Source organism: Alnus glutinosa, chromosome 3 (assembly GCF_958979055.1).
Source record: "Alnus glutinosa chromosome 3, dhAlnGlut1.1, whole genome shotgun sequence".
Classification (NCBI taxonomy): Eukaryota; Viridiplantae; Streptophyta; class Magnoliopsida; order Fagales; family Betulaceae; genus Alnus; species Alnus glutinosa.
This window is the reverse complement of record NC_084888.1, coordinates 36281662-36307602: the sequence shown is the minus strand read 5'-3', so window position 1 is coordinate 36307602 and position 25941 is coordinate 36281662. Positions and strand designations below refer to the sequence as shown.

The 25941-nt window shown below is 35.0% G+C and overlaps 5 protein-coding genes across 15 annotated transcripts; 2 read left to right on the top strand and 3 right to left on the bottom strand.

Annotated features, from left to right (window-relative positions):
• Positions 1-609: 609 nt before the first annotated feature.
• Positions 610-3442, bottom strand: LOC133862753 (sedoheptulose-1,7-bisphosphatase, chloroplastic). The gene is made up of 8 exons (XM_062298616.1): positions 3216-3442; positions 2963-3082; positions 2689-2874; positions 1956-2037; positions 1599-1820; positions 1299-1399; positions 1134-1205; positions 610-979 (listed from the first exon to the last, which is right to left on the bottom strand). The coding sequence occupies exons 1-8, from the start codon at positions 3327-3329 to the stop codon at positions 698-700; spliced, it is 1179 nt and encodes a 392-aa protein (XP_062154600.1). The 5' UTR covers positions 3330-3442; the 3' UTR covers positions 610-697.
• A 3042-nt stretch (positions 3443-6484) lies between these two features.
• LOC133862751 (uncharacterized) lies at positions 6485-11842 on the top strand. Its single transcript, XM_062298608.1, has 10 exons — positions 6485-6882; positions 7038-7181; positions 8341-8556; positions 8686-8868; positions 9207-9428; positions 9843-9959; positions 10050-10193; positions 10502-10603; positions 10829-10897; positions 11314-11842. The coding sequence occupies exons 1-10, from the start codon at positions 6664-6666 to the stop codon at positions 11554-11556; spliced, it is 1659 nt and encodes a 552-aa protein (XP_062154592.1). The 5' UTR covers positions 6485-6663; the 3' UTR covers positions 11557-11842.
• Positions 11843-12385: 543 nt separating this feature from the next.
• LOC133862756 (uncharacterized) lies at positions 12386-13572 on the bottom strand. The gene is made up of 3 exons (XM_062298625.1): positions 13411-13572; positions 13223-13302; positions 12386-13039 (listed from the first exon to the last, which is right to left on the bottom strand). Exons 1-3 carry the CDS (start codon positions 13528-13530, stop codon positions 12451-12453), a joined length of 789 nt encoding a protein of 262 aa, XP_062154609.1. The 5' UTR covers positions 13531-13572; the 3' UTR covers positions 12386-12450.
• Positions 13573-17404: 3832 nt separating this feature from the next.
• LOC133862754 (uncharacterized protein At2g39920) lies at positions 17405-21369 on the top strand. Of its 6 annotated transcripts, XM_062298621.1 has the most exons (6): positions 17410-17732; positions 18352-18487; positions 18953-19102; positions 19181-19406; positions 20126-20326; positions 20971-21369. In XM_062298621.1, the coding sequence occupies exons 2-6, from the start codon at positions 18418-18420 to the stop codon at positions 21176-21178; spliced, it is 855 nt and encodes a 284-aa protein (XP_062154605.1). In that variant the 5' UTR covers positions 17410-17732; positions 18352-18417; the 3' UTR covers positions 21179-21369. The 6 variants fall into 6 exon arrangements, with proteins under 6 accessions (XP_062154606.1, XP_062154605.1, XP_062154603.1 ...); XM_062298622.1 differs by having other exon boundaries at positions 17405-17732; positions 18953-19406; positions 20956-21092; XM_062298619.1 differs by having other exon boundaries at positions 17411-17640; positions 18953-19406.
• Positions 21370-22835: 1466 nt separating this feature from the next.
• On the bottom strand, positions 22836-25679 carry LOC133862752 (L10-interacting MYB domain-containing protein). Of its 6 annotated transcripts, none has more exons than XM_062298610.1 (5): positions 25527-25679; positions 25003-25062; positions 24189-24528; positions 23490-24086; positions 22836-23402 (listed from the first exon to the last, which is right to left on the bottom strand). In XM_062298610.1, the coding sequence occupies exons 1-5, from the start codon at positions 25664-25666 to the stop codon at positions 22932-22934; spliced, it is 1608 nt and encodes a 535-aa protein (XP_062154594.1). In that variant the 5' UTR covers positions 25667-25679; the 3' UTR covers positions 22836-22931. The 6 variants fall into 6 exon arrangements, with proteins under 6 accessions (XP_062154594.1, XP_062154597.1, XP_062154599.1 ...); XM_062298613.1 differs by having other exon boundaries at positions 25531-25631; XM_062298615.1 differs by having other exon boundaries at positions 24189-24536; positions 25527-25586.
• Positions 25680-25941: the final 262 nt, after the last annotated feature.

The following is a 25941-nucleotide window of genomic DNA, read 5'->3' as shown; positions in this document are numbered from 1 at the left end:
AATTTAGGCCAGCGATTTAGATGCTCCTTGTAATTGAACGGCTCATTTTATCTTAGCCAGGGGATACACCTATCTGTCATTGATAATGATTGCAAGGTGGTACACTCATATATACACAATACAACATTTGCACTACTGATCTTTGAACCTGATTTTATGTCAAAAGGACAATTCTTAAGAGAATACATGCGGAATAGATTAGCAATAATCTTTTGCTGGTTTTAAATTCAACCTTCAATTTCCAAGCTTCACCATGATACAAACCTAAGTAAAAGTTATTCTTGAAAACCGGCTTGTAAGAAAATGATGCCTAAGAGCTTATAACACATGGTTAAGATTGCAATTAAGCCATGTAGAACACTTAGGATCATAACATACTACCACGCTTCCGAATCCGACATTCACGGCAGGCCACTCTATCTTATAGGTTGCCTCCTCCGTGACTCGAACCCATGACATTGTGCCTGGTTCTGATACCAAATGATACAAACCTAAAGTACAAATCGCCCTTGAAAATCGGCTTGCAATGGAAAGGTGCCCAAAAGCTTATATACACATAGTTAAGATTTCACTTTAACTATGTGGGACACTTAGGATCATAAGACACCATAACTTGAATACTCACTTTTAGACCAACATTTATAGGAAACAGTTTAAATTCTGTTACAAACAAACAAAAATAATTTTTTTTTTTCACTTAAGCAGCAGCTCCAACAGGCACCCCAGCCTCGAGCCTGGAGGATCCATATAGAGTTTTTTCAAATCGGATAATCTCGTTCTTGGATCCATAAGCAACTTGAGTTCTGTCATCAAGATTATTAATCACCTTGTCTAGTACAGACTGATGGCCATCACTGCTGTAACCTCCGGCTTGCTCAACCAATAGTCCCAAAGGAGCTACCTCAAATAATAACCTCAGCTTGGCTTTGGAAGTTGGGGAAATCACATTAGTGAAGATACCTTTTTCTTTCACAATAATCTGCAGCCAAAGAAATAATGAATCTCTTCAGAATTCTTGAAAACATTCATAGTATCTGTCATTGCAGCCAATTTGAATTGAGTGCCATTTCAGATTTTCTGAAGATAACAAAAGTTAAAACATGGGGCCGGATGTATGAAAGCAAAGGGAGCACCTGGTTAACGTCTGGCACCATTCCTCCAGTGTATCTCAATGTGTACTTCTCACTTACATAATAGTTGATCAGCTGTTGGGTGACAAATGAAAAGGCTTATAAGTATTCTGCCATAAGAGGATCCCCAAAATATCAACAATGTTAAAGCCTGGAAATTAGTGAGACCTTGTTGTATTCAGGGTTGTCAAATGTGGCTCTCAGATTTCCTGGGGAGAAGAGTTTCCCTTCGCCAATTTCTGTTGTGTCCTTGACATGTTGCCATTTTCCTGACACAATGCACCATGCGAAGAGAGTGAGAGAAAGTGGAGACAGGGAACCCCTTAAAATCCTTTAAGAGAAACACGGTTTATAAAGGAAAAACTTTTCCACCAACAGGAGCTTCCAGGCTCCAGTTTATAAAGAAAAAGAAGTGCCGGATATCTTCCATTAAAACTTTTGAATTTGATCATATGATTGAAAGCAAACCTTCATCAAGAAGAAGGAACTCATGAGTGCCAGGGACGTCTTTAAGAGCAAGAACATATGTAGTTCGGGGACCATAAATCCCCATGGCTGCAGCAACTTGATCTCTTCCTTTCACACCAGTTAACTTGTCTCCAGGCCACACCCCAAAGATGGTGCCTACTGTGAAATTTGTGTCGACAATGCTGGAGCCATCAAGTGGATCGAAAGCAACACTAAATCCACCTGTTCATATGGTGAAGTCTCAAAGGTGAATTTTCACACGTCCTTCTTAATTAATTATTAAAAAACTTAAATCTTGATTGCTAATATCAATATATGAATTGTTACACAAGTGAATAAGTGAGAAGACTTGCAGACCTTCAACCGGGCCTCCCATGTCTTGGAGTTCAGGAACTTCTTCAGAGCAAGCATACTTGCAGAAGTGTGAGTAAGTTAAGGCCTACACAACAAAAGTCAGCAACATTAGCTTTATAGCTGATTCTTAAATTCCGAGTTTATTCAGGAACTATGAATAAATTTGGGGAAAAATGACTTCTGATTGAACAGTATGTGCAACTTATCAAGCAATTTTCAGATTATGTCACAGTTCATTAGCGTCAAAGAGAGTTGACAGCAGGGAAGGTTAGAAATGTTAATTTCTTTGTACTTGAAATAGAAACTTCTTTCAAATAAGCATGTCTAAGGCTCTAAGCACCACATCTTACTGTAAGTTCCCCTGCATCATAGATAGCTATAGATACCACTTGAAATGTCATCTTTACTTTTCAATGAATTAACCATTGAGTTTTGAGTTATTTGACACCTTCAAGCCAATGATGAACAGAGGGTCATTTGGAGAACAAACATGTAGCACTTGGTTTAAATGGATATCGAAAAGGGAAATTTTCAAGTGTGAAAATTGTAGTCTTTATCTGTATTTCACCTGCACTACTTTTTCCACATCAAAGAGAAAATGGCATGAAGAAGAACCTATCTAAAATTCATTCTAATGACCATTTGTCATCAAAGCTTCTGTCGACAGAAATCAAACAGGATTAAGGTAGCAAAAAGAACAAGTGACAACACATTAGTTGGGGAAATTCAGTCTAACCTCAAAAAGAAGCTTGTCGGCTAGCATATCCACAGCAAGCTGCTCGTCTCCAAAAGAATTCACACATGCTGTTCCTCCACAAGAAGCTGTCCTCACTTTGAATGATATGGTCCTCAATGCTTCTCCCATACACACCATCAATCTGATTAATCCCTTATCAGGGGTGGCCTTTGAAAGGAACTCTTCCTACAAGCACAAAGTCATCAAGATCTTATTCATCCAAGCTCTTCACAAATTAGGCTCATGAAATAAAACTAGCTTCCATGCAACTTACCAAGCTATCGCCAATCTCACATCTTGTTACAAGGGAAGAGTTCTTTGTCTTTGAAGCTTTCAGTGATGATTTTGGCACCACTCTTAATGACTCCCCAAATAGTGAGCTTGATTTCAAACTCTGTCATGCATATCATACACGGACACACCCTTTTACAAACATTCAATCATTTCATTCAAAATAAAGTAAACCCAGAAAGGATGACATGAATATGTGCACGCATATGCTGTATTGGAGCTCTAATTTTTCATACCTTGGAACTGAAAGATGGAGAAAGGGATGGTGGAGAGACTATCCCATTTGAATGCTTAGAAGCAACACTAGGCAAGAATGCTCCACGCGTGTAACACGCCATGCCGGTCTCCATGCCTGTCAAAACACACAAAAAGACCAAACAATGTGCAAAGACCTTTGCTTTCTTGAACGTATGCCTTTCAGTGTGTTATTGCATTGTCTTTGGCATTGCAACTGGGAGTAGCTGTGGTGGGATAGCAGATAAGCGGTTAATTGTGGCCTGCCACGTGGCATCTGCCCAATAGAGAGCTGATAGAGTAGCGTGAGCTAAGGTTTAATCAGCATCGCTCAGATTTATGTGGCTCTGCTCTGGTCCTTTGAAGAGATATGGTAGCAGATAGCCCCACTTTCTGCATACGTAATTGCTATTTAGTTTGTTAGTAGCACAGGATAGGCCTCCTGATACATTTTCTTTTTGGTAAGCATGCCACTGTGTTTTCTGATTTTATCCAGAACCATATAAGATGCACAATTTTTTTTCCTAATTTTGGGTTAATCACTTCTTCTAACATCTGAAATATTGATCAAGATTTTCGATTGATGTTTGTCATATTACTTGAATTGGTATGTGCAAGGCTAATTCGACCAATCCCTCGCATGAAGCAAGAACGCACGTGTTAAATTACTATTTATTTTAAAATTTTAAATTTTAAATGAATGTTGTAATACTTTTCTTCACGTGTGAGAACCAACACGTCAAATATTTAATTACAATTGAATGTAAGTTGTAGAGTCAGAGACTTCGAACTAATTACATATTCTCTGATACTTTTAGAATAAGCAATAATTTAACGTCAAATAAGGTCTGTAATAGATTTTTCGAATTTTTTTTTAAAAAAAAAAAGAAAAAAAAAATCCTGGATGGCTAATTGTGTAATTTGTATGCATGAAAAGAGATAGAGAGAGAGAGAGATAGAGAGAGAGAGAGAGTAGTTACATGAAAAGACAAAACAATAATAAAGATGGACAATTGGATACCCATCTTATTTTTGGAACCATTCTCCGCGTGCATGAAGACCAAGGTGCACAAACAATTATTTTCTTCTTCTTTTTTTTTTTTCTTTTTTTTTTTTTTTTTGGTTAGATTGCATAAAAGAGATTTAAAAAAATTATAATTAACTCTCATTAGTCATTACAGTAAACTCCTGTGAGCTCCTCCTCTTTATTCTATGAGCAATTATTCAATACTTCCCGCTCTTATATAATATTGTATCACACAACCAAAATTCATGTAGCAATTTCAAAACACAATTATTGACAATGTGATTGTTAAAAATGCAATTAAATTTTTGGTAAAATTTAAGATTTAAAAAAAAAAAAATAGAGCCTTAAGCTACTTTTAAAATCATACATTTTAAAAATGCATCTCATAGCATCCAACACAAAAAACGTGAAAAACAAAATCACGTTTTCTAATTGCTATTTTTTCAAATGTATTCTCAAACGGAACACTTTTCACAATTTCGTTTAAAAACGCACATTTGGCATGTAAAATCACGGGTCAATGCATATTAAACTAAACAAGCCACTTACACTAACTAGTCCAAAAGCATTCCCTAAGCTCATCCTTCCGTCTTCTTGCCCCTTTTTTTACCCGTTTTGTTGTTTCTATTTGCCCAAAAAAAAATATTACATATTAATAAAAGGAGAAAAATCATATTTAACCCATAGATTTTTATTTGATTTGAATTTAGTCATTGAATTTTCAATATAAAAAATAAAATCCTTAAGTTTTGCACATATCTAAAATAGATTATTCTATCACTTTACAGTCAAAATTAACAGTTTTTTATTTGCCACGTTAGTCTCATTTGACACGCTAGTGTCTATGTCAACACTCCAATACAATATCACGTCAGCAAGTGCCAAGTATTCATTAAATGAAAAATAAAAAATAAAAATAAAAATAAAAAAAACCCTATTTGTAATGTCTGTATATCTTATTGTCAATTTCTTCTACTTGCAAGTTGCAAACGTAACACAAAGAAGCAAATTTCAAAAGCCTAGTCAAGGTGGAAACGAAGCCACCTAAGATATTTGAAGACCATATATCATTGTCATTCTTTCCTTTGTATTTACAATAAATTTTCAAGAAAACCAATAGCCATGCAACTCTTCGTGTGTATAAAAGAAGGTTTTCAATAAATTTTCAAGAAATCAATAGCCACGCGACCCTTCATGCATAAAAAACTATTTTCAATCAATTTTTAGGTTCTCATGTTAATTTTGTGTTTCTCTTAATTTCACACATCAGATTGATTGGTGTTTATGGGTTTTTTTTTTTTTTTTTTTTGGGTCTTTTTATAAATAACTTGGCATTTGTTAACGTGGCATTGTATTGAGTACTGACGTAGATGCATGCCGACGTGTTAAATGAGAAATATGTGGCGAATGATAAACCGTTAATTTTAACGGTAAATTAAGTAACAGAAAAACCTATTTTATTTTTGAACAAAACTTAAGAGCTGTAGTCTTAAAATTTGAAATTCAAATCAAATGAAAGCTTATGAACTAAAAATATGATTTTCTTCAAATAAAAATCTCATTTTAATTAAAGCATGTGATGAGATTGGTTAGGTTTAGAGGTGTAAATGAACAAAGTCGCTTGTGAATAGGCTCAGACTCTATTTATTTATTAAACGAACTAATCATGAACAAAATATATGCTCATTTATTAAATTAGCCGAACTCATATAAGCTCATATTGACTCGTATAAGCTCGTATAACTTATTATTATTATTATTATTTATAATATTATTTTGATCTTTTTAATGAGAACATATTATGTATTTAAAAATATAGAAAATAATTTTATTCATAATGTAATAGATATAACTTGAATTATTGTAATTATGGGCCTGGATATAAATATATGAGTATTTGTGTGTGTTATGAGTATGTATGTATATGTGTATGTAATGAATGTATGTACACACTCTAAGATACAAATATAAACTCAATATTAAATTGTTTAATATTTGAGTTAATTTATTTAATTACTCAAATAATAAATTTTAACCATAATTAAATAATAAATAATTTGTATGAATTTACAACAACAAGCAAATTATCATGAAAATTATTTTATATATATAATAAATAAGTTAATTGAATAGGTGAACAAGCTTGAGCTCCTTCGAAAGATAAATGATTAAGACTTGAACAAATTATTTAATTTTGTAATAAGCTCGACCTTAATCGTATTCGATAGATAGAACTATTGCATCGAGATTCGAGTCGGACTTGAGAAGAAGAGTCCGACCCACCTCCCTCCCAACCCGAACTAGGGTTACACACTCCGAGTCAGAACCCACCCAAAAAGGCCAAAAAGACCGCGAAGAAAACCCTCGAGCTGGAGCTCTCTGTGCCTAACCCCCTCTCTTCGCTCTTAGTCTCCTTACAACTCATGGAGTTTGGAGGAGCTTCTTCTTCTTCTAGGGTTTTCAACGGGAGACAGTTCTCTTGCCAGAGCGCCTTCCCGAGAAAATCTCAAACGTTGACGGACCTCTCGAGCTTGCTTTATCGTCGTCCTTCAAATGCTTCGTTTCGCATTTCCACTGCATTTTCTCGCAGAGATTGCACTTGCAAAGCGACTCTAAAACAGGCCAATACCGCCCCGGCGAAGGTTCGTTTTGTTTTCCAAGTATTTTTTTTTTTCTCTAATTCGAATTCTGTATTTTGACAATTAGATAATTGGTCATGATTTTATTTAGGAAGAATAATAATATTTTTTTTGTTTTCTCTTTTTGGTTTGGGGATTGGTTGAATTTGGTGTTTCAGGTGAAGAAGATGTCTGGAAATGAATTTGAGCTTTCAAGTTTAACGGCTTTGTCACCGTTGGATGGTCGTTATTGGGGTAAAGTTAAGGACTTGGCTCCTTATATGAGCGAGTACGGTCTAATCTACTTCCGCGTCTTAGTTGAGGTGCTCTTCTAATCTAAAACTCTTATGGGTCGCATCATTTTGTTGGAAATGACAATAAATTATTTATTTTTGTGTGTGAATAATCAAGTGGAATGATAAGTATTGCGGAAACTGATCTGCCATTATTGATGGAAAGTTTTGCTCAATATATTTTAAACGAAAGGAAAACAGTTGTGTTAATGCTCAACAACATTCTAAGAGTAATGGATTAAAAATATGCTTCTGTCTTGCTTATAACTTGGTTAAAGGGTTCAATTGAACCAAAAACTAGAGGGAGTTTCATGAACTAAATTGAGTTTAGAGCTGACTGGCATGGTTTATCATGCGGGTTAGTAAGTTGTAGTTCAGTTGGGCATTGAGACACTAGAAACTACATGTGCCTGCTTTTCAAAGATTAGGCTGTTCCTTTTCCTCTGAGGAAGGTCCAGGGCATTAGGCAGCATCATTGGTAAGTTTTAATGTATTTTCCCTCTTTGGCTCTTCTACTAGTCTTTACTTCTGTCGCTAAGCTGGGACTTGGCTCATGGGTGGAGATTAAAGTAGTAAGCTTTGAAAGTGCTTCTTTGCTGTTGAAGAATCAAAGTGCTGTGCCTTATGCAGGGCTTAACAATACTAATATCTCCCTTGTATATTATTACTTACTTTTCTACTACTAAAAGAAAATCTACCTTGTGTACAAGGAACTGACCTGTCATAAACTGCTTGAGTAAATGCGATGCCATGTCTATTGGTCTATGAACTATGAAGGTGATGGCATGCTGCCAAAAAATGGAGACGACTCCTTAAGGCTATTGTGTATTGGGTTTGCTAGCTTGTGATCAAGATTCTGGGGTGAAAGATTAGTAAGTTACCCAAGTCATGGCATCTAGCTTGATCACCTCTTTCTGTTATTGGTAATTTCCCTAATACCTACCAGTGCTGAATTTTGAAGTTTTACTCCTTGTCGCCAAATAAATAATCATTAAATCTTTCGAGTTTGGTTTATCTATGTGCACTCTCATGGTTTGCCAATCATTTACATTATTATTATTATTATTATTTCTTTGTGGGATTCTTTTATTACTGTAAAGGGTTAATCTTTATTATTATTATTTTATTTTTTGTGGGATTATTTTAATACTTTAAAGAGTTTATCTTTAATTTAGACGCTCTCTGTCAGATCAAATGGTTGCTAAAGCTTTCACAAATTCCTGAAGTCACAGAGGTTCCAAGCTTCAGCGAAGAAGCTCAGTCATATTTGCAAGGATTGGTTGATGGCTTTAGCATGAATGATGCTTTGGAAGTTAAGAATATTGAAAAAGTGACAAATCATGATGTAAAAGCAGTGGAATACTTCTTGAAAAACAAATGCCAATCGCATCCGGAGATAGCTAAGGTTGGGACTCACTTTGATGGTTCCTTCAGATACTGAGATTACCTGCTTCTTTCTATATGGAATCATCCATTTTTATAGATTTCGTTTTGAAGCTTTAGGACCAACTGACCATTCTCTTTCTCATTGCAGGTGCTTGAGTTTTTTCATTTTGCTTGCACATCTGAAGACATCAATAATCTTGCCCATGGATTGATGCTTAAAGAAGCAATGAACTCTGCCATATTCCCTGTCATGGATGAACTGATTAAGGCAATATGTAACATTGCTAAAGATAACGCTCACATTCCAATGCTTTCTCGCACTCATGGGCAGGTGATATGCTATGTCTTGCATATAATTAGTCATTTATGCATTACCATGTTATTAATCTCCGAGAGTCTGCAACATTGACCCATGCCTGGATGTTTGATCTCTGAAGTTTATTTAAAATGTATGTCTCTGTATTATCATTTCTCAAAATCTTTCAGAGACTTCCACTCTTGCTATGTTAAAGATGGCGATTGAAGTTTTGTTTGAACATGATGTGATAGAGTCAGCATCTTGATGTTTGAACCTGAAGTTTTTATTTTAAATCATTTATATCTCATATTGTCTAAAATTAACTCTTAAACACTCACAGATAGATAATCTATTATCTGTGTCTTCCTTAGCCAGCTTCACCTACGACTTTGGGGAAGGAAATGGCAGTCTTTGCCATCAGGTTAAGCAGAGAAAGGCGAGAAATTTCTCAGGTTGAGATAATGGGGAAGTTTGCTGGTGCAGTTGGTAATTACAATGCACATCTTGTTGCATATCCTGATGTTAAGTGGCCTCAAATTGCTGAAGATTTTGTACAATCACTTGGACTGAGTTTTAATCCCTATGTTACTCAGGTATCTTTCTTGCACTTGTTTTTTCTTCAAAGTAAATACTTTTTTTGGGCTAATTCTATACATTTTACTTTCTTGAGCAATATAATCAATTCATGAATAAAAATTGCTTAGTAGAAGAATGATTGTTGCATTTTAAATCCTCCAGTAAACATGTTTACATTGGCTCATATATTATGTCAGCATTAGTCCTCAAATATGAAAGTTCATAGAGAATAACATAAACCTATGGATTCATAATATAAACCTTCTAACTGCTTATAGAAAACTTCTCTTCTCACAGTGAATGGGATATCCTGTGGACCATTACTATATAGAAAAGCTTTTGAATGGGCATTAAATGGAAGGGACATATTCATGAATGTTTAGTAATGCTTTTTTTATTCTTCTGATTGAATTACACTGCCTGTTTTGCAGATAGAAACCCATGACTATATGGCAAAACTTTTTCATGCAATCATTCAGTTCAACAATATATTGATTGACTTTGATAGGGATTTATGGGGCTACATATCTTTAGGTTACTTTAAGCAGGTGAGCAGCTGTAATGAATAGTAATATTGAATATAAGCTCACCCCTTATACAAGAATACTGACTTATTTCATTTTGGAAATCTTGTGCAGATAACTAGGGCTGGTGAGATTGGGTCTTCAACTATGCCTCACAAAGTGAATCCTATTGATTTTGAAAATAGTGAAGGTAATCTTGGTGTGGCTAATGGAGGTTTATCTCATCTAAGCACGAAGTTACCTATTTCACGTTGGCAGGTAAGACCCTACTCCAGTTTCTAATTTAACTTTTCCTTTATTCCTTGCATCATTATCCATGCTCTAGGTATGTTTCCTAGTCCCTATGGTATTTTAAGTCTCCGAGTAACATTGAGAGGATGTGTAGTACAAGCACCCATAGATATTGCCTGTGTATTACCAGTTGCTGTTAAAATTGGCTGTGCTCAGTAATTCAACTAAGCCTCGAGAAGCAGTTTTTAGCTAGCTGTTGCAATTTAGTTTACTCTTGTATGGATTATAGAGTGCGGCAGTCTGGTAAATAGATTTCTTGTCACGTGTTGTTGCAGCGTGACTTGACTGATTCGACTGTTCTGAGGAACATGGGTGTGGGATTAGGGCATTCAATTCTTGCCTACAAAAGCACACTACAGGGGATAGCAAAGCTTCAGGTATGCAATATAATAAAGAATTATGCTGCGTGTCTTCTGGAAGGTGCATGATTATGCTTACACAATGCAGAAGTAATTTAGTGATAAATAGAGGTTGCTTATCTATCAAAATATTATTTTCATGCATTAACTCATTGTTGTTTATCTCTGATAGTAGTACATTTATCAAACTCAATAGGCGTTTCTTTTTTATTTTTTCCTGACGGAGTTTGTTTTGAGCTCTAGGTCAATGAAGCTCACTTGAGTGAGGACTTGAACCAGTCATGGGAGGTGCTTGCTGAACCAATACAGACTGTATGTATTGTTTATGCCTTTTTAATCATATATATATATATATATATATTGATTCATCCATTTTTTATGATTTGAGTTGTACTTGCTGCTTACATCATCCATATTAACTAATGCCAGAAACACGGGTGCATTTCGATATGCTGTGGCATTTAGTTATTTATTTATTTTTATAGCTGATTTGAGTCCCTTTGTATTGGCATTTAAATAAGTTTATATGTTAGCAATCATGTGGGGTTGAATTTCTCCTCAGGAAAGAAGATATCTTTCTCTTTCATGGATAATATATTTGGCTATATTCATTTAGTTATCTACCTAGTTCTGATGTTTCTCCCATTCTCTCAGTTACTGTTCTTCTTTTCTCCGCTTCCTCCCAAATATGGTACTTAATTACACACCATTTGCTAACTTGAATATAGGTTATGCGAAGATATGGTGTTCCTGAACCATATGAGAAGCTAAAGGAGCTAACAAGAGGAAGAGCAGTTACTAAAGAAAGTATAACAGAATTTATCAAAGGCTTGGATTTACCTGAAGAAGCAAAGACCAATCTGTTGAAATTAACACCACATAGCTATGTTGGGGCAGCTGTTGAATTGGCCAGGAATGTCGATATAGCTGTGGATTTGGTGAATGGGATGAAGGTCTTCGAAAGCTTATAGTTGAATGAGCTCAACAAGGTATTTAATGGTTACCACTTACTGGGCATTGTTGCACCACTGGATTAATAATCTTCAGTGCCCCTTAATCAATCAATGATCAGGTAAAACGTGATTTGTTGGAAATGTTAATTTTGTTGGAAAAGAGAGAAAGAACAATTTGTCACCTGATAAAAGAATGGGCAACTGTAACTGAATTGATTGTTTCTCATGTATTTGAATGGCCAAGTGGGTCGAAATTTTGTAGGCAATTTTGATCCAAATATAATCATAATCTTTCTTACTCTGATGATATTTAGTCCCCCCTCCCCAAAAAAAAGTCTCATGCCCAACTGAGCCAGCCAGGAATAACATCCTCACCACTTCAAGTTGAAATGGTCACATTAAATCTCACAGCATTTAACGATGTATATGTTGTTTATATTGTCACTTCATTTAAAATTTTTAAATAGCGTGTCACCATATATATATATATATATATATATATATATATATCGTTAAATGTTGTAAAATTTGATACTAAATTTTGAAATGATTCGTCTTCGTTTTATTTTAAATGGAGAGAGGACCGGCTAAGTAATTTAATGGTGGTGGTGAAAAAAATAAAAAATAGCAAAAAACCAAATTCGTTTAAAAGTGCCATTAAAGTTTTAGCTAGCTTCCTTACAAAACCCTTGGTATGTGGAGTTTTAGGATAGTAGAGATTTAAGGATCCTGTATAATTGACCATCTAAATTGGGTATAATTGAGCATGCTCTATAACTACTAATTAGGGACAAAAGAGGCCTGATTGTTGTGAAAGTTTTGCAGATCAAACACAAAACATATTCCCTGGCTCAAAAGGAATTATTATATAAAAGCAAAGAGGAAATCACTGAATATAAAAATAAATGTAAATTAGCCCCATTGAAGAGCTTCGTCCATTGCCCTTAATATCGCAAAAAAGTCTTCTACTGCAATACTATGAGTGGGTGCCACGTATGCAACATGGTTATTATTGTTTACGAGGAGGTTTGATGTTGTAGCAGTAGTAGTAGTTTCTCTGATTTGGAGCATTTCGTCGGCAAATGCAAAGCGACAGACGGGGCAGTGAGCCTGGGTCTTAACCCAAGGCATGATGCAGTTCTCATGGAACATGTGATTGCATGGGGTTAGCATCACCTCCTCTCTCGCCTCAAAATCCTCCCAGCAAATGGGACACCTTTTATCATCATCATCTTCCCCCCTATCTTTCTCCGTTCCATTCAAAATATTCTTCCTATTGTCCCTGTAATACAAGCTAAGCCTCCTCGATATCCTCTTCGGGGAAGGATTGTATATTTCTTTCCTAAACTTCTTCGACGACCCCTTATCATGATCATTACGTGTCAATCCGGAGTTCTGCTCCAGATTCCGTCCTTGGCCTGTGAATCCTGGAGTTGGAGGGGAAACCTGGCTCATTTGTCTGGCCCCGGGATACGCTTCCGATAGAGCTTGTCCAGAAAAGCTGCAAAACTTCTTGGGTTATTGAATTCTAATCAAGAAAAATACTCAAAAAGATCTCCACGTCATCTAACGTTCTATCTTATTTGGGGTTTGAAGATAGAAACTTTTTCAACAAGTTAATTATCAAGAAAACTTTTTCAAAAATGGAATTCTCAATTCGGGTGGGTCAGAAGCAATTGATTACCGGCCGGCCAAGCCAGAGGGCCCTGTTCTCGATCTCTCCTCAGACGGTCGCCATGGAATCAGCGCGCCTGCCCTGAAATCCTGTTCACGTACACAAAAGAAACTGACTGTATATTCTGATCGATCTCATCTTCTTCTCTTCTTAGGGAAAGAGATTAACAAAATGTAGAGAGAGAATATTTAACTTACGGGAGTAGCGGCGACTTGGACGGAACGGGAGCGGGCGAACATGTTTGGTTGATCAGTACGGGCACCGGCCGTGTCCCTTTCAAAATGCCAATTCCTAAGCGTGGGTCTGAAATTGTCCATGATTTCCTCGTCCTACCAACTACTGGTTTTGGTCTTTAATTACCATATTTTATATGCATTTTATTCCTTTTTTGTGTGCGGAGGTCATTCAGCGAGTGAATATATATATATTCTTATGCAAAGCTGGATGCTTTGCCCATTTAAAGATGCTCTTGCCAAGGAATGAAACTTCGAATTATATATCAAGAAAAGAATCATGTTCCTACATGGGTGTAAGATGAGCTCTCAGCCGCTTGTGAATTCAATTCGGTTCGGTTAAATTCGGTTCGGTCTCAGTTCGAATAATAAATGAGTCGTTGATAAATACAATAATATGTTCGAATATTAAACGAGACATACTCGTATAAACTCGTTTCGACTCATATAGTTTGTATAAACTCGTATAACTTCCTTTTTATAAAAAAAAAAAAAAAAAAAATCATATTATTTTAATTTTTGTAATAAAAACATCTTAAGTAAAAATGAATTATCTTCATAATATGATAGATATAACTTGAATTATTGTTGTGAATTTAATTTTATAGATTTGTGCCTACGTGAGTGTGTTCTGAGTATGTGTGGTTATATGTGTGTGCATGCATGCATGTAATTTGTGTATGTGTATAATGAATTTACATACATATTTATAAACTTGAGAGTTATATTATATATTTATGATTCAAGTTAATTTATTTAATAAATTCAAATAATTAAATTTTAACAATACTTAATTAATTAATGATTAGCATGGATTTACGAAAAATGTAAACAATTATAATATTTACTTTATATAAGAAATGAATAAGTTAATTAAGCAGTTCGTGATAAGATCGAACTCGACTCGTGTTCGAAATAAAATTAAATTAGCTAAACTTGAACAAAATATCTAATTTGGTGATAAGTACAAGCTCGACTCGTGTTCGAATAAAATTAAATGAGCCAAACTTGAAGATTCGATACTCAACTCGACTTGGTTCAAATATAGTCTTGTGTTCATACCAAACTTAGTTTTCTTTTTTCTTTTTGAATTTCTCTCAAAAATTCTTTATTTTTTAGTGGCTAAACTCATCCTTAAAGGTATCAAAAGTACAAGCTGATCCTAATTATGATTTTTTGTTCAAATGGCCGGTAAGTTGTTTGACATTCTTTTCGACTTTGATATATACCAAAATATATTAAAATTACAATTTGTCAATAATTCGGTTTCGCTTTATTATGTAATTACTCACAATTGCCGATATAGCTCCTCTAATATCTTATGCATATTATTCTTTTCCTCTTTATTTTTCTAATTGAATAAGAAAATAGGTTACAAGGTAAGATTTTTTTCCTTTTTCTTTTTCTAATGGATGTAAATTTTCTACAAATTGATTTATAGGAAATTTCATACAATCCACATATAAAATTAGAGTAATGCTACACATCATCCCCTTGTCCTCCCAAATTTGATGTAGCTCTTAAAATCACCATTGAATTTATGATAGATCATTATTGAATTTTGATCCAATGGTGTTTTTAAGAGCCATATCAATTTTGGGATGATGAAAGGTGGACAAGAGGATGATGTGTAGCATTACTCATAAAATTGATATGTGTCATTTGGGATGTGAGAAAAACATGTGCTTCTCACATATTTAAAGACAGTAATGCTACATATCATCATTTCGTCCTCCTTTTATCTTCCCAAAATTGATGTGGCTCTTAAAATCACTATTGGATCAAAATCCAATAATGATCTATCATAAATTAAAATGGTGATTTCAAGAGTCACATCAATTTTGGGAGGATAAAAGGATGACAAATGGATGATATGTAGCATTACTCATTTAAAGAACACATGTCACTTTTATATGTGGATTATACAAAATTTCTTACAAACCGGTTTGTAGGAAATTTTTGTCATTTCTCTAATTGAATAAGAAATTGGGTTAGAAGGGAGAATCATTTTTACCCTAACCGAAAATAAGAAAGAGAAAATGATCCTAAAACCGAAAAAGATGTGGGCTTCCCAATAACAAACCCATCACAAAATAAAACAGCGCAGAAATACATATAGAATTTAAGAAATTGGTCAGAAAAGTTCATAATGTATCACCAGCAACCGACAAGTTCTTGAAATCATTGGAGGGTGGGATGAGGTGCCCGACGGTGGTCTACGATGACAAAGTCTCTGTTGTGTACAGTGATTTGCAGTACATCGGGAGAGAAACGCGTGAATTGTGCACCAAGCTCGCTTATGCTCTCGCCCAGCTTGGAATTTCTTGCGAAGATGTGGTAAAGTCTTCGAATTTTAGTCCGGGAATGACTACAATTTGAAAAAATAACATGAACTACTTCACAAAATTTGTGGATGGGTCAATTGTTCAAAAGCAAAAGGAATCATTAAATTTATCTTATATTACCGAGATACGATACGTTTACAACTTCTGTACAATTCCAACAATTTTTTTTTCAAACTAACCAATAAATTTGTTGAAAAAAAATTGTTGGAATTGTACAAGAGTTGTACAACAATCATTTCTTTATATTACCAAGTGCCATTAAAGTTTTAGCAAACTTAAAAACCCTTGGTATCTAGAGTTTTAGGATAGTACAGATTGAGGATCCTATATAATTGACCATTTAAATTGTTTATAATTCGGACAATCTTATTGAGAAGGTTTGTAAAAAACAATTTGTTTAAGGTAGGTCGCAACTCTCTCACTATCTAAACTAGGTGCAATTCGAGCAGTTAATTATAAGCAATATACGGTCATCTGGATAGCACATGCTTTTGCCTTTTCTATTTAGGAAAAATGACAAATTACTATCTAAGTTTTAAGACAATATCAAATCATTTTTTTAGATTCTTAATTTTTATAATCAACTCCATGGAATTTAGCTTCTTTTTTAAAAAAAAAAAAAAAAAATTCCATCAATTTTTCGTCAATTTCTGAATATAAGTTTTAATTATACACCTAAAAAACTATCAAAGAAAAAGAATGAAAAAAGAAAAGAAAAGGCAATAGGATCGGGAAATTTGACAATATCGGAGCACCGTGCTGTAAAACAAATGGATGGTTGAGATTTAATCGAGCCTTTTTTTTGTTTTTTTGTGAAGCAATTTAACTCTCCGTTTCTTTTCTGGATTAAAAAAAAGAAAGAAAGAATGCAGAACATAAAAAGTTAGAAACTTTCGTTTCTCTCCATTTCCTTTCAATTCTCAGATACCAAACAGAGAGAAAGAGGACTCTTATTTCATTACTTTAGACCCCAGTAAACAAAAAAAACAACACACTCACTCAATTCAGCTTAAACCTTCCATCAAGCTTTTCATTTGTCCAAACCAAAACAACATAAAACGTAAGACTCAAAACTGAGTGTGTCTGTCTTTTTTTTTTTTTTTTTGGAGAGAGAGAGAGAGAGAGAGTTGGTGAAAAAAAATCCAATGAGTGTATCTGTCTTAATTACTTTCACTTTCCTCCGTTTTCCTGGCAACCACACAAGGAACTGAACCAAGAAATGGAGTTGTATCTGTTTCTTTTTTTTTTTAGAGGGAGACGAGAGAGAGAGAGGGTTGGTAAAAAAAATATCCAATGAATATATCTTACTTAATTACTTTCACTTTCCTTCATTTTCCTGGCAACCAAACAGGGGTGTGATCTTTTTGTTCAGAGGGGAGTGGTGCGCAATGCGCCCATTGTGCTTTATAGCCCAAGAGAGTGAAAGCTGAAGAGTTTTTTTTTTTTTTTTTTTTTTTTTTGTTAAAAGCTAAGAGAGAGTTAGACTTCAACGTTTGCTTTTAAAGAAGGGCTTGATTAAATCTCAGCCACCCATTTATTTTACAGCACGGTGCTGTAGTTTAAACAACAGCACCCAAGCCGGATCCCGGAATCTCGGATAACCATATACGTTATTTTCGTTTAGGAGTCCCCACTAGAGTCATCGTGAAGATTCGTGATAGGATCGGGATCGTGATCCTGTATATTTCATAGGATGCAAATTATGCAATAGTTTTAATCTGGACCGTTCATGTCCGCATCATCGACCAGATTGAAAAGAATTTGCACTTCAGGCGCCTCTCAATTAATAGTGAAAACGAAAAGGAAGCTTCGTTCCTGAGAGAGACCGACAGAGGGAGAGACAATAATGGTGAAATATCTGTCCTGGGTTTTTCTAGTGCTTACTTCTTCTTATCCTCTGCCTCCTTCCCGAAATCACCTCTTCATCAATGTCTCTCTCTGGTACTCTGTCGCTTTAGATTTGATTGATTGGTTAGCTTCTACTATTAGTGTTTGTTTTACTTAGTGACAAACTTTGCTGGAAAAGAAAAGAACAGTGTTTTGTTTCCTTTTGATCAATGCGACGACATGATCAGCTCAGCGTCTTAGGGACCCAGTTCATGATTTTATGTTATTTGCATTGTGATGGCTCATTAGATGGTTAAAAATTGAAAATTTCGACGTATTTTCTTTGGTTGGGGAATTTAGACTGCTGGGCATATATTGAATAAGGTAGAGATCTGAGAAAGTATAATTTTTTTAGATTTTTTTTTGTTTTTGTTTTTAGGATGATCATTATATTTTTTAATTTATTTTAATAATTGTGTCATTTGAAACCATGTCATCTATTTTGAGATGGAAAAAAATTCTTTTTATTTCTGGTATAAGTGTGATAGCCAAAGAAATTGAGATGTGGTAATAATAGCTCTTAGCATGGCAAATGAAGCTGCTCGTAAGTTATCTCTATCTCTTCATTCAGATGTAAATGTTTTAGTTATAGGAGTACTTATTCCTCCGTTATTATGGTTGTATGGCTCAAATGAGGCTGGTGCTTGACTGAGTTTTATTTTTGTGATTACAGGAAGGGATCTAGAGAATTTTGTGTGCATACTAATTGTGCAAAGGATTGTGGATTAAGTTAGAGACCATGTCAGCATATGCCCATCAAATGGAGCGGGAGTACTCCGCGCGGAGTCTCTCCAATAGAGAAAATTCTGGTATGTGATAGATACCTTCACTTGCTTGTCATTTCCTACTTTTCTTTCTTGGTAGAAGAATTAGTTTACGCCATTTGGTGGTCATTAGGAAAGGAAAGTATATGAATAGCTATCGACTCATTTGGAGCACCTATAAACTTTCTCAATTTCCCATCCATAGATATCTTTGTCTATTCTATTGGAGTTGGGTTATTGTTATTGTTATTGTCAAATGTTCTGTTTTCAGAGTGTTCTCACCATAGACCTAAGACCTTAAGCTCTCTTTAAATTTGTTTGCAAAGTTGAAATTTGTATGAAACTGGTGAACCATCAATGTAAAGTTGGATAACGAACTTCTTGTGCTGATTCAAAAGTGTCCTGCAATTGTTAGACTATTTGACATGTTATAATTGAGGCTAGATTATGTTTTTAATAATATTTTGGGCTTACTTTTGATAAACTTCTAATCCCATTCATTTTCCTTAGGCACAGAGATGGGAAGCCGTTATGTGATGGAGTCAGGGTTCTACATGACATCTTTTGCTGCAACGATCTTCATTGCTGGACTTGTAACTGTTGGGGTTTTATTAATCACTTTGCTGATTGCATTAACAGTAATGTTGCAATCTTGCCAAAGTAAGAGTTCAGGAGTTGTTGAAATTCAGAAAGCAAGTGATGATTACAATGATTGCAAGATGTTTGCTCTGTATGCAGAGCTCAACGGCTTGGAAGCAGATGAATTCCCTTCAATTTGCAGGGCTTTTGCTATTCAGTATATTAGAGTAGGTCAATATGCGAGAGATTTAAATGCTACTATGCAGGTAGTTGAGAACTATTTCAGTAGCATTATGCCGCTAAAGAATGGTCTGGATGTTGTATTAATTGACATAGATGACATTCTTTCCTCAAATCCTCACCATACCAATCTATTAATGCACAGGTAATTTTTTTTTTTAAAAAAAAAAAATCACATCTTCTGTTTTGTGTATTTTCTCCATTTCATGTCAGGTTTTGATTGGTGTTCACATGTTAGATCTTTGACTCCACTCAGAATTCTTTAACATGTTATTGTCCTCATGTACGGTCAAGTTGGTTGTCTTAAAGTGCCCATTCAAGTCAGTCGTAAGTCTCCTAAAGAAAATGCACATCTTTTGTCTATTGCAATTACTGAACATTTGAAACCGAAGTTCTGCCCTTTCTTTGCTTATTTTCCCTCACTTATTCTCATTTAATACCCTCTTTTTTCTTTTCTTTTATATATATATATATTTCTTATAAGTGCCCCTCTTTGTCTTTTCCCCTTGATTGCAATGGTTCTTTGTGCTATTGCTAATGTTTTTAAGGGGGAACATATACTCTGGAAAATGGAAATAGTAAAGCAACTTACCTTGTTTTAAATTTACATGTGCTACTAGCTCCTTTTGCAACCCCTGTTTATATCTTAAAATTAAAATCTGCAAATCAGCCCTCCGGCATAAGGCAGGAAGATATGGTTATTGTGCATCTATGGGTCTCTTAACATAGAAATGTTACTCCATTGTGTAAATTCAGAAATTTTGTTATGTCCGATCTTGATTAACCCCTATTTTAGCAAATTCATATATAATGTCTTTCCAATCTCGATCTAACTTGAGACAAAAATGATTCTGTTTGGTACAGATTTGGTCAGTTCGATTGTAGTGGTTGTATTGAAGAGGCTAAGCATTTGAAGCACCTGCTTATCTTTAGATTATACATGAAACTTCAAGCTAGTGGGTGGCCTTTAATTTTGTTATCAAGAAAGTCTTGGAGACAACAGAATGCCACTGTAGGGCACCTTATTTCTGCAGGATATAGTGGTTGGACTTCATTGATTATGAGGTATTGCTATTATGTTCCTTTCTTTTAAAACCTGTAGGTGAAATTGCTAATTGTCGTCTTTTTAGCAGAAAACGTTCAAGGCTTCTCTGTCTTTAGTTTTTATTATAATCTGGTAATTGCAGTTGTTGTCTTCCATATGCAAATTGATGCCATAGACTACATGCAAGGCTATTTATTTCCACACAGTGCTCTGGTACATTATGAATAATTTTGAGGAGTTGATGTTGCAAAAGAGAGGGGGAAGGGGGAAGGGCTTTGAACGTTTCAATATGTAGGTAATAGAAATTTTCCAGGTGGGAAATCCATTTCATCAGGACTGTTGTAATGGAGAAAGCTTTTGAGATTACCCACTTCCAGCGAGCATTTTTGCATATTTTTCTCTCATATGAAACATTTCTAGAAACTATTGGTTGAATTTTTCAATGATATCAAATTATCTATGATACAAGAGAAAATCTGAGCCCATGACTTAGTAGTAGCTAAAAGTAAATCTCCAAATGAAGCATGCCAATAAAATATCTTTGAAGTCTGCTTAGATGACTATCTTTTTATTTTTGCTTAGTTGAGTGTATGGTAGCTTGAAACTGTGTCTCATCTTTGATGCCACCAATGCTTGTCGGTTTAACTAGTCAGCGCTGATGCAGATCGGATGATGAAGTGCATGTGGATAGCTGTGAATACTTTTCCAGACGAAGGGCTGGAATGCAGAAAGATGGCTTCATTATAGCAGGTGTGATAAGCAGCCGCATGGATGCTTTGACAGGCCCATATTTAGGAAAGCGTATTTTTAAGCTTCCGAATGCTGTATATTACAATTTGGACCGTCAAATTGGGAAATCTGTTCCAGAGTAGATCATGTTCAAACGTGGAACTGTTGGATTTTTGTTCTTTGTATTAATTCTTTGAGAGCCTTAGATTGTAAACTCAGTTCAGCCACATCAGAGGCCTTGGCTTAGATTGATGATTATTGCTGTTCATTAAGCTTATGTCTTATGTGAATTCGCTTAAAAATTAATGAAGAATTGAACCAAAATATTGCTGCTGCTGCTGCTTGCAACAATTATCAGTATGTGAGAATGAGAATTAATGGCAGGGCTATCTAGTTGGGGAGGGGTTTGTGCATGAAAGAACGGAGGGGAAGAGGAAGAGGGCATTGGCATTCCGAAGGGATAAAGATTCGTTCAAAGTGTGTTTGAAAGAAATTTTTTCAACTCAGTCTATTAAATTAATATTTATTTTTAAGACACGTGATTTGCTTATGCATTTTTAAGCCAAATCACAAAACATAATTCGTTTGGGAACTACGTTTTTAAAAATTGCGATTTAAAAACGCAGAAAATCTAATTTTTTAAATCGCTGGCAAGATGGTGTTTTTTTAAGAACGTAAAATTTTAAAGGTTAATTTGCAATTTTAAAGAATAAACAGCGATTTTACCAAGTGCTTAACTGCATTTCTAAAAATCACTTTTTAAAATCGTACATTTTAAAATCGTTATTTTAAATCGTACTTTTTAAAATCGCAAATCCAAATGGACCCTAAATCTCATATAGCTTTTATTGTAATCCTAAATATCAAGTCTGTAATAAGGTTATTTAGGGTAGGTTTTTAAAGGAAACTTGAATTGGATTTAAAAATAATTCTTTTTCATAAACTTTATTTATTTTTTTAATTAAATAAGGAAAATGATTACAAGGGAGGATCATTCCCGCTTCTGATCCAAAAGGAATAAGTGGATGATCCTATAAATGAAAAATGGGTAAGCTCTCCAACAGTAGACCCAAACCAAACTAAAACATCACTGAAATAACTACAAGATAAATGATATATGTACATCATTTGAACATCTATTGTACATATTTTTTCTAAATCAATCATTGAATTTGTATGACTTACAAAAACTCACATGTAAGTCTTACATATCCAATGGTTAATTTTAAAAAAAAAAAAATGTACAAAAAATTTGTATGTAACATGTCTCGACTCGTGTTGCAAAACAACTCAAAAGACACCTTAAACTCAAAGACTCCTACTCTTGAAGACTCAAAAGACTTCAAATATAAAACAACGTACAATTAAAGACTAGTACTCATCGAGACAAATGGACATCAATCCCACTAGTAATCCCTCATTGACTAGGCATTCGATCTTCCATTTTCGGCTTGAACAGAGAAATTATCGTACTCTTTTGTCCAAGAAGTCTTAGGAATTTGTATACCATGCAGCTATTATGAATTGAAATATATATGATTCTCTGCCAACTTCTCACACAATTAAAAACACAACTGTCTTATATGGTAGAGAATCATAGCCTACGATTCCCTGCTACATAGGATAGTTGTTTTTTTTAGTTATGTGAAAAGTTGACAGAAAATCATATCTCGAAGTGAAAAGTACAGATAGTGCTAGCTTTCAGACTATGTAGATAAAAAATTAAATACTGGTATAGAAAGACTACTAAATAATTCAATGTATAAGCACATAAAATACAAATTTCCAACCACTAGACTGTACAGAACAACCACTTTATAATTGTTGGTCATATCCAAAAACTACCTATTATCCGTACCAAAGTAAAAGAGAAATAGATACATGACAAGCACCGTCTTACAAAGGTGGACCAAGTGATTGTAAGCGCTGCAACCATGCAATCCTTACACTAGGTTTCTTAAGTTGAAGAAAAACTTCCCTGTATTCCTTCTTCAGGAATATGTCCAAGGCAAACAAGTAGAGGTCACTTCCTTGTTCTACTTCCTCCATCCCATCAAGACAGTCGATGCACTCCCCAATACTGTAACTGAGTTTGCCTTGTGTAGATGGAACTCTTTGAGCACTTCTCTGAATCATTACAGCATCTCTTGATTCAACAGCATCACAGAGAGGCTCAGGTTTCTCATCTGGCTTCAGTACAACTGATTCTTTGTTATGTAACCAATATGTTGTCAAAGCATCGTTATACTTCCTACGCTGACTAGCAGGTTCGGACTCTCCAGTAATTGTCATTGCATCAAAGATGGTCTCCAGTTTGTCAGCAAGCTCAAGTTCCCTAAAGCGGAATTGCGCAGCTTCTGGGTTTGCCTGTAACAATCAATCCAAAATTCATGCAGATCCTCCCTAAGTTTTTAAATTAAATAGAAACAGCAATTGTTCATTCATTAAGCAAACCTGTAAATAATTTGCCCAATCTTCTTCACTTGCACCAAAATTATTGGTGTTTGGATCCCACTTCATACTAGTAGTGCCAATTAGCTTAGACCAGACTTTCCAGTGTTCCTTAGTAATATCCCAATGATTCTTTAGTTGTAATCTCTCATAATCCAGACCAGTCTTTTTCTGAAATGATTCAACAATGCTCCTCCAACCCTGCTTAGTAAAATGTGTTCCAGGTTTATTCCCCTTTAATGTCTGTTCTAGACATAGATCAATGAATATTTTGTGGGAGTCAGGCATCCAAATGGCTTTTGCCTTTCGAGGGGATGAGCTAGACATACTTTGTTCACTTGCAATTGTTGCGCCCTGAGTAGACTGAACCATAAGAGCACTTCTCGTTTCATCATCACATAGATGCTCAGTCTTCGTATCCGGTGACATTATTCTTTGCTCTTTACTGCGCAAAAGGGAGGAGGTCAAACTACCATTCTTCCTCTTACGCCTAGTCGAAGCTTTCATGTCTCCAGCATTTATTGTTCCATCAAAAACAATTTCCAATTTGTCAGTAAACTGGAGTTCCTTGAATCGAAATTGTGCAGCTTCTGGGTTTGCCTATGACAAAATCATCATGTTATCACAAATCTGGAATACGTCAAGAACATTCAGAAGTATGTACTAATATACCATTACATACTGTGAAGTGAGTTATCCTACCTTTATATAGTTAGCCCAGTCTTCCCTGCTAGCACCCAATAGCTTGGTTTCTGGATCCCATTTCATACTACTATCACCAATTAGCTTAACCCACACTTTCCATTGTTCCTTGGTTAATGACCAGTGATTCTTCATTTGTTTCTTATCATAACTAGAACCAGTCTTTTCATAAAATGATTCGACGATATTCCTCCAACCCTCCTTAGTAAAATGCGTCCCAGGCTTATTCCCTTTTAACGTTTGTTCAATACATAGATCAAGAAATATTTTGTGGAAGGCAGGCGTCCATGTGGCTTTTCCAGTTGGTAAGTGAGACATACTTTCTTCAATTGCAATTCTTCTGGTAGACTCCACATGCATGATAGAACTAAAATATCAGTTATACTCAAAAACCCTAACCAATTCACTATCACTGTGATCCACAATCTGAGATATCATTATGTCCCCCCCCCCCCCCCCCGGGCGAATTCAAACCACATCCACAACGTATTTAATCATTAGCGAAAATTAAAAGAATGTGAAAATAATTTTGAAACTAATAAGAACTTATAAACAAGAATTGTACCATTCTTTGCAAGAACTATCAGATTTCAACAGCTAAGAACCCAAAAGACTACCATTGCTGAAGTATTGACAAATAGAAAGAGTAACTAAAAGTTGGAAACCTGGGAATTTCTTACCATGTCCAGTTAATAGTCTACCACAAAACCAGCCAAATTTCCAATATATATTGAGGACTAGGAGGAAAAGATTTCAAAAAAAAAAAAAAATTGAAACAATTAGAATAATTTAGACTTGGATAAATAACGGCTACCTTAGCAAACGACTGTATTTATGTTCTCCGATGTGGGGTTCATAGATACAACTGGAACTCCTGATAAAATTTTATTTTTCATTATAGTTACAATGAATTGAAACATAAAAAAAGGACTAGAAGTAATGTAAGAATTTGGGTTCAGTTCAACAACATTTTTGGACCCATGCAATAAAAGATTGAAGACTTCAATACCCAGGTGGAGGAATATGCTTAACCCAAAGCAAAGCCTAAAGAGAGAGATTATGGGACTCCTACACACAATTTTTCACAATTTCCCATTTGTTTTCACATATATACATAAATGTCTCTATGTGTGTTTATATGTGTGAAACAATCTCCAAGAATCTCGAATGGAGTGATCTTATAAATTGACAAATTGTATCATTGTATGAATCAATAGTGTGGAAAAAAAAAAAAAAAAAAAAAGAGCCTTTGCGCCAGTCCTCAAAGTAAGCTATATGAATTAGATAAGCAATCAGAAAGAAACCCTTTCGCAGATTTTTGCAGAGAGAAGAAAACACCTGCATTCAAAAGAACCGCGTCTTTGCACGGGCCGAGCTTTGAGAAGAAAGGTGATGACAGTTCCTGAGCGTTCCTCAAACGCGAAAGCAGGGAGTGAAACAAAGAAAAACGCCTGAGACGGAAGATTTTCCGGGGACATGAACTACTTTAAGCCATTTCCTTTCTTACTTTTTGGGCTTTAGAGGGCATAAATGAAAAAAGGAAAGGCCCAAAGACAAGGACACGGCCTAAAGTGATTTTGGAGGTAAAACCGTAAAAGGCCTGTGACGTGGAATCATTTTTTTTTTTTTTTGGGGGGGAAAAAAAAATAAGGTATCAGTTCATGGTATATTGGTATGACCTTATATCAATATATCAAATCAATCTTTATTTTTTTTTTATATAAAAAAGAAAAAAGAAAAAAAAAGAAGATCA

Bases quoted from the DNA above. Each gene is read 5' to 3' on its own strand.
- LOC133862753 (XM_062298616.1), bottom strand. From the start codon at position 3,329: ATGGAGACCGGCATGGCGTGTTACACGCGTGGAGCATTCTTGCCTAGT. The intron at 3,083-3,215 runs GTATGAAAAATT...TATGCATGACAG, and splicing joins CTCCATCTTTCAGTTCCAAG to AGTTTGAAATCAAGCTCACT. The intron at 1,206-1,298 runs GTCTCACTAATT...GTCACCCAACAG, and splicing joins ACAACCCTGAATACAACAAG to CTGATCAACTATTATGTAAG.
- LOC133862751 (XM_062298608.1), top strand. From the start codon at position 6,664: ATGGAGTTTGGAGGAGCTTCTTCTTCTTCTAGGGTTTTCAACGGGAGA. The intron at 6,883-7,037 runs GTTCGTTTTGTT...TTGGTGTTTCAG, and splicing joins CCAATACCGCCCCGGCGAAG to GTGAAGAAGATGTCTGGAAA. The intron at 8,869-9,206 runs GTGATATGCTAT...TGTCTTCCTTAG, and splicing joins TTTCTCGCACTCATGGGCAG to CCAGCTTCACCTACGACTTT.
- LOC133862756 (XM_062298625.1), bottom strand. From the start codon at position 13,530: ATGGACAATTTCAGACCCACGCTTAGGAATTGGCATTTTGAAAGGGAC. The intron at 13,303-13,410 runs GTAAGTTAAATA...GTACGTGAACAG, and splicing joins TCCAAGTCGCCGCTACTCCC to GATTTCAGGGCAGGCGCGCT. The intron at 13,040-13,222 runs GTAATCAATTGC...GAAGTTTTGCAG, and splicing joins CCCTCTGGCTTGGCCGGCCG to CTTTTCTGGACAAGCTCTAT.
- LOC133862754 (XM_062298619.1), top strand. From the start codon at position 18,418: ATGTCAGCATATGCCCATCAAATGGAGCGGGAGTACTCCGCGCGGAGT. The intron at 18,488-18,952 runs GTATGTGATAGA...CATTTTCCTTAG, and splicing joins CTCCAATAGAGAAAATTCTG to GCACAGAGATGGGAAGCCGT. The intron at 20,327-20,970 runs GTATTGCTATTA...GCGCTGATGCAG, and splicing joins TGGACTTCATTGATTATGAG to ATCGGATGATGAAGTGCATG.
- LOC133862752 (XM_062298610.1), bottom strand. From the start codon at position 25,666: ATGTCCCCGGAAAATCTTCCGTCTCAGGCGTTTTTCTTTGTTTCACTC. The intron at 24,529-25,002 runs GTAGCCGTTATT...GGAGTCTACCAG, and splicing joins AAATACAGTCGTTTGCTAAG to AAGAATTGCAATTGAAGAAA. The intron at 23,403-23,489 runs GTTTGCTTAATG...TGATTGTTACAG, and splicing joins ATTGGGCAAATTATTTACAG to GCAAACCCAGAAGCTGCGCA.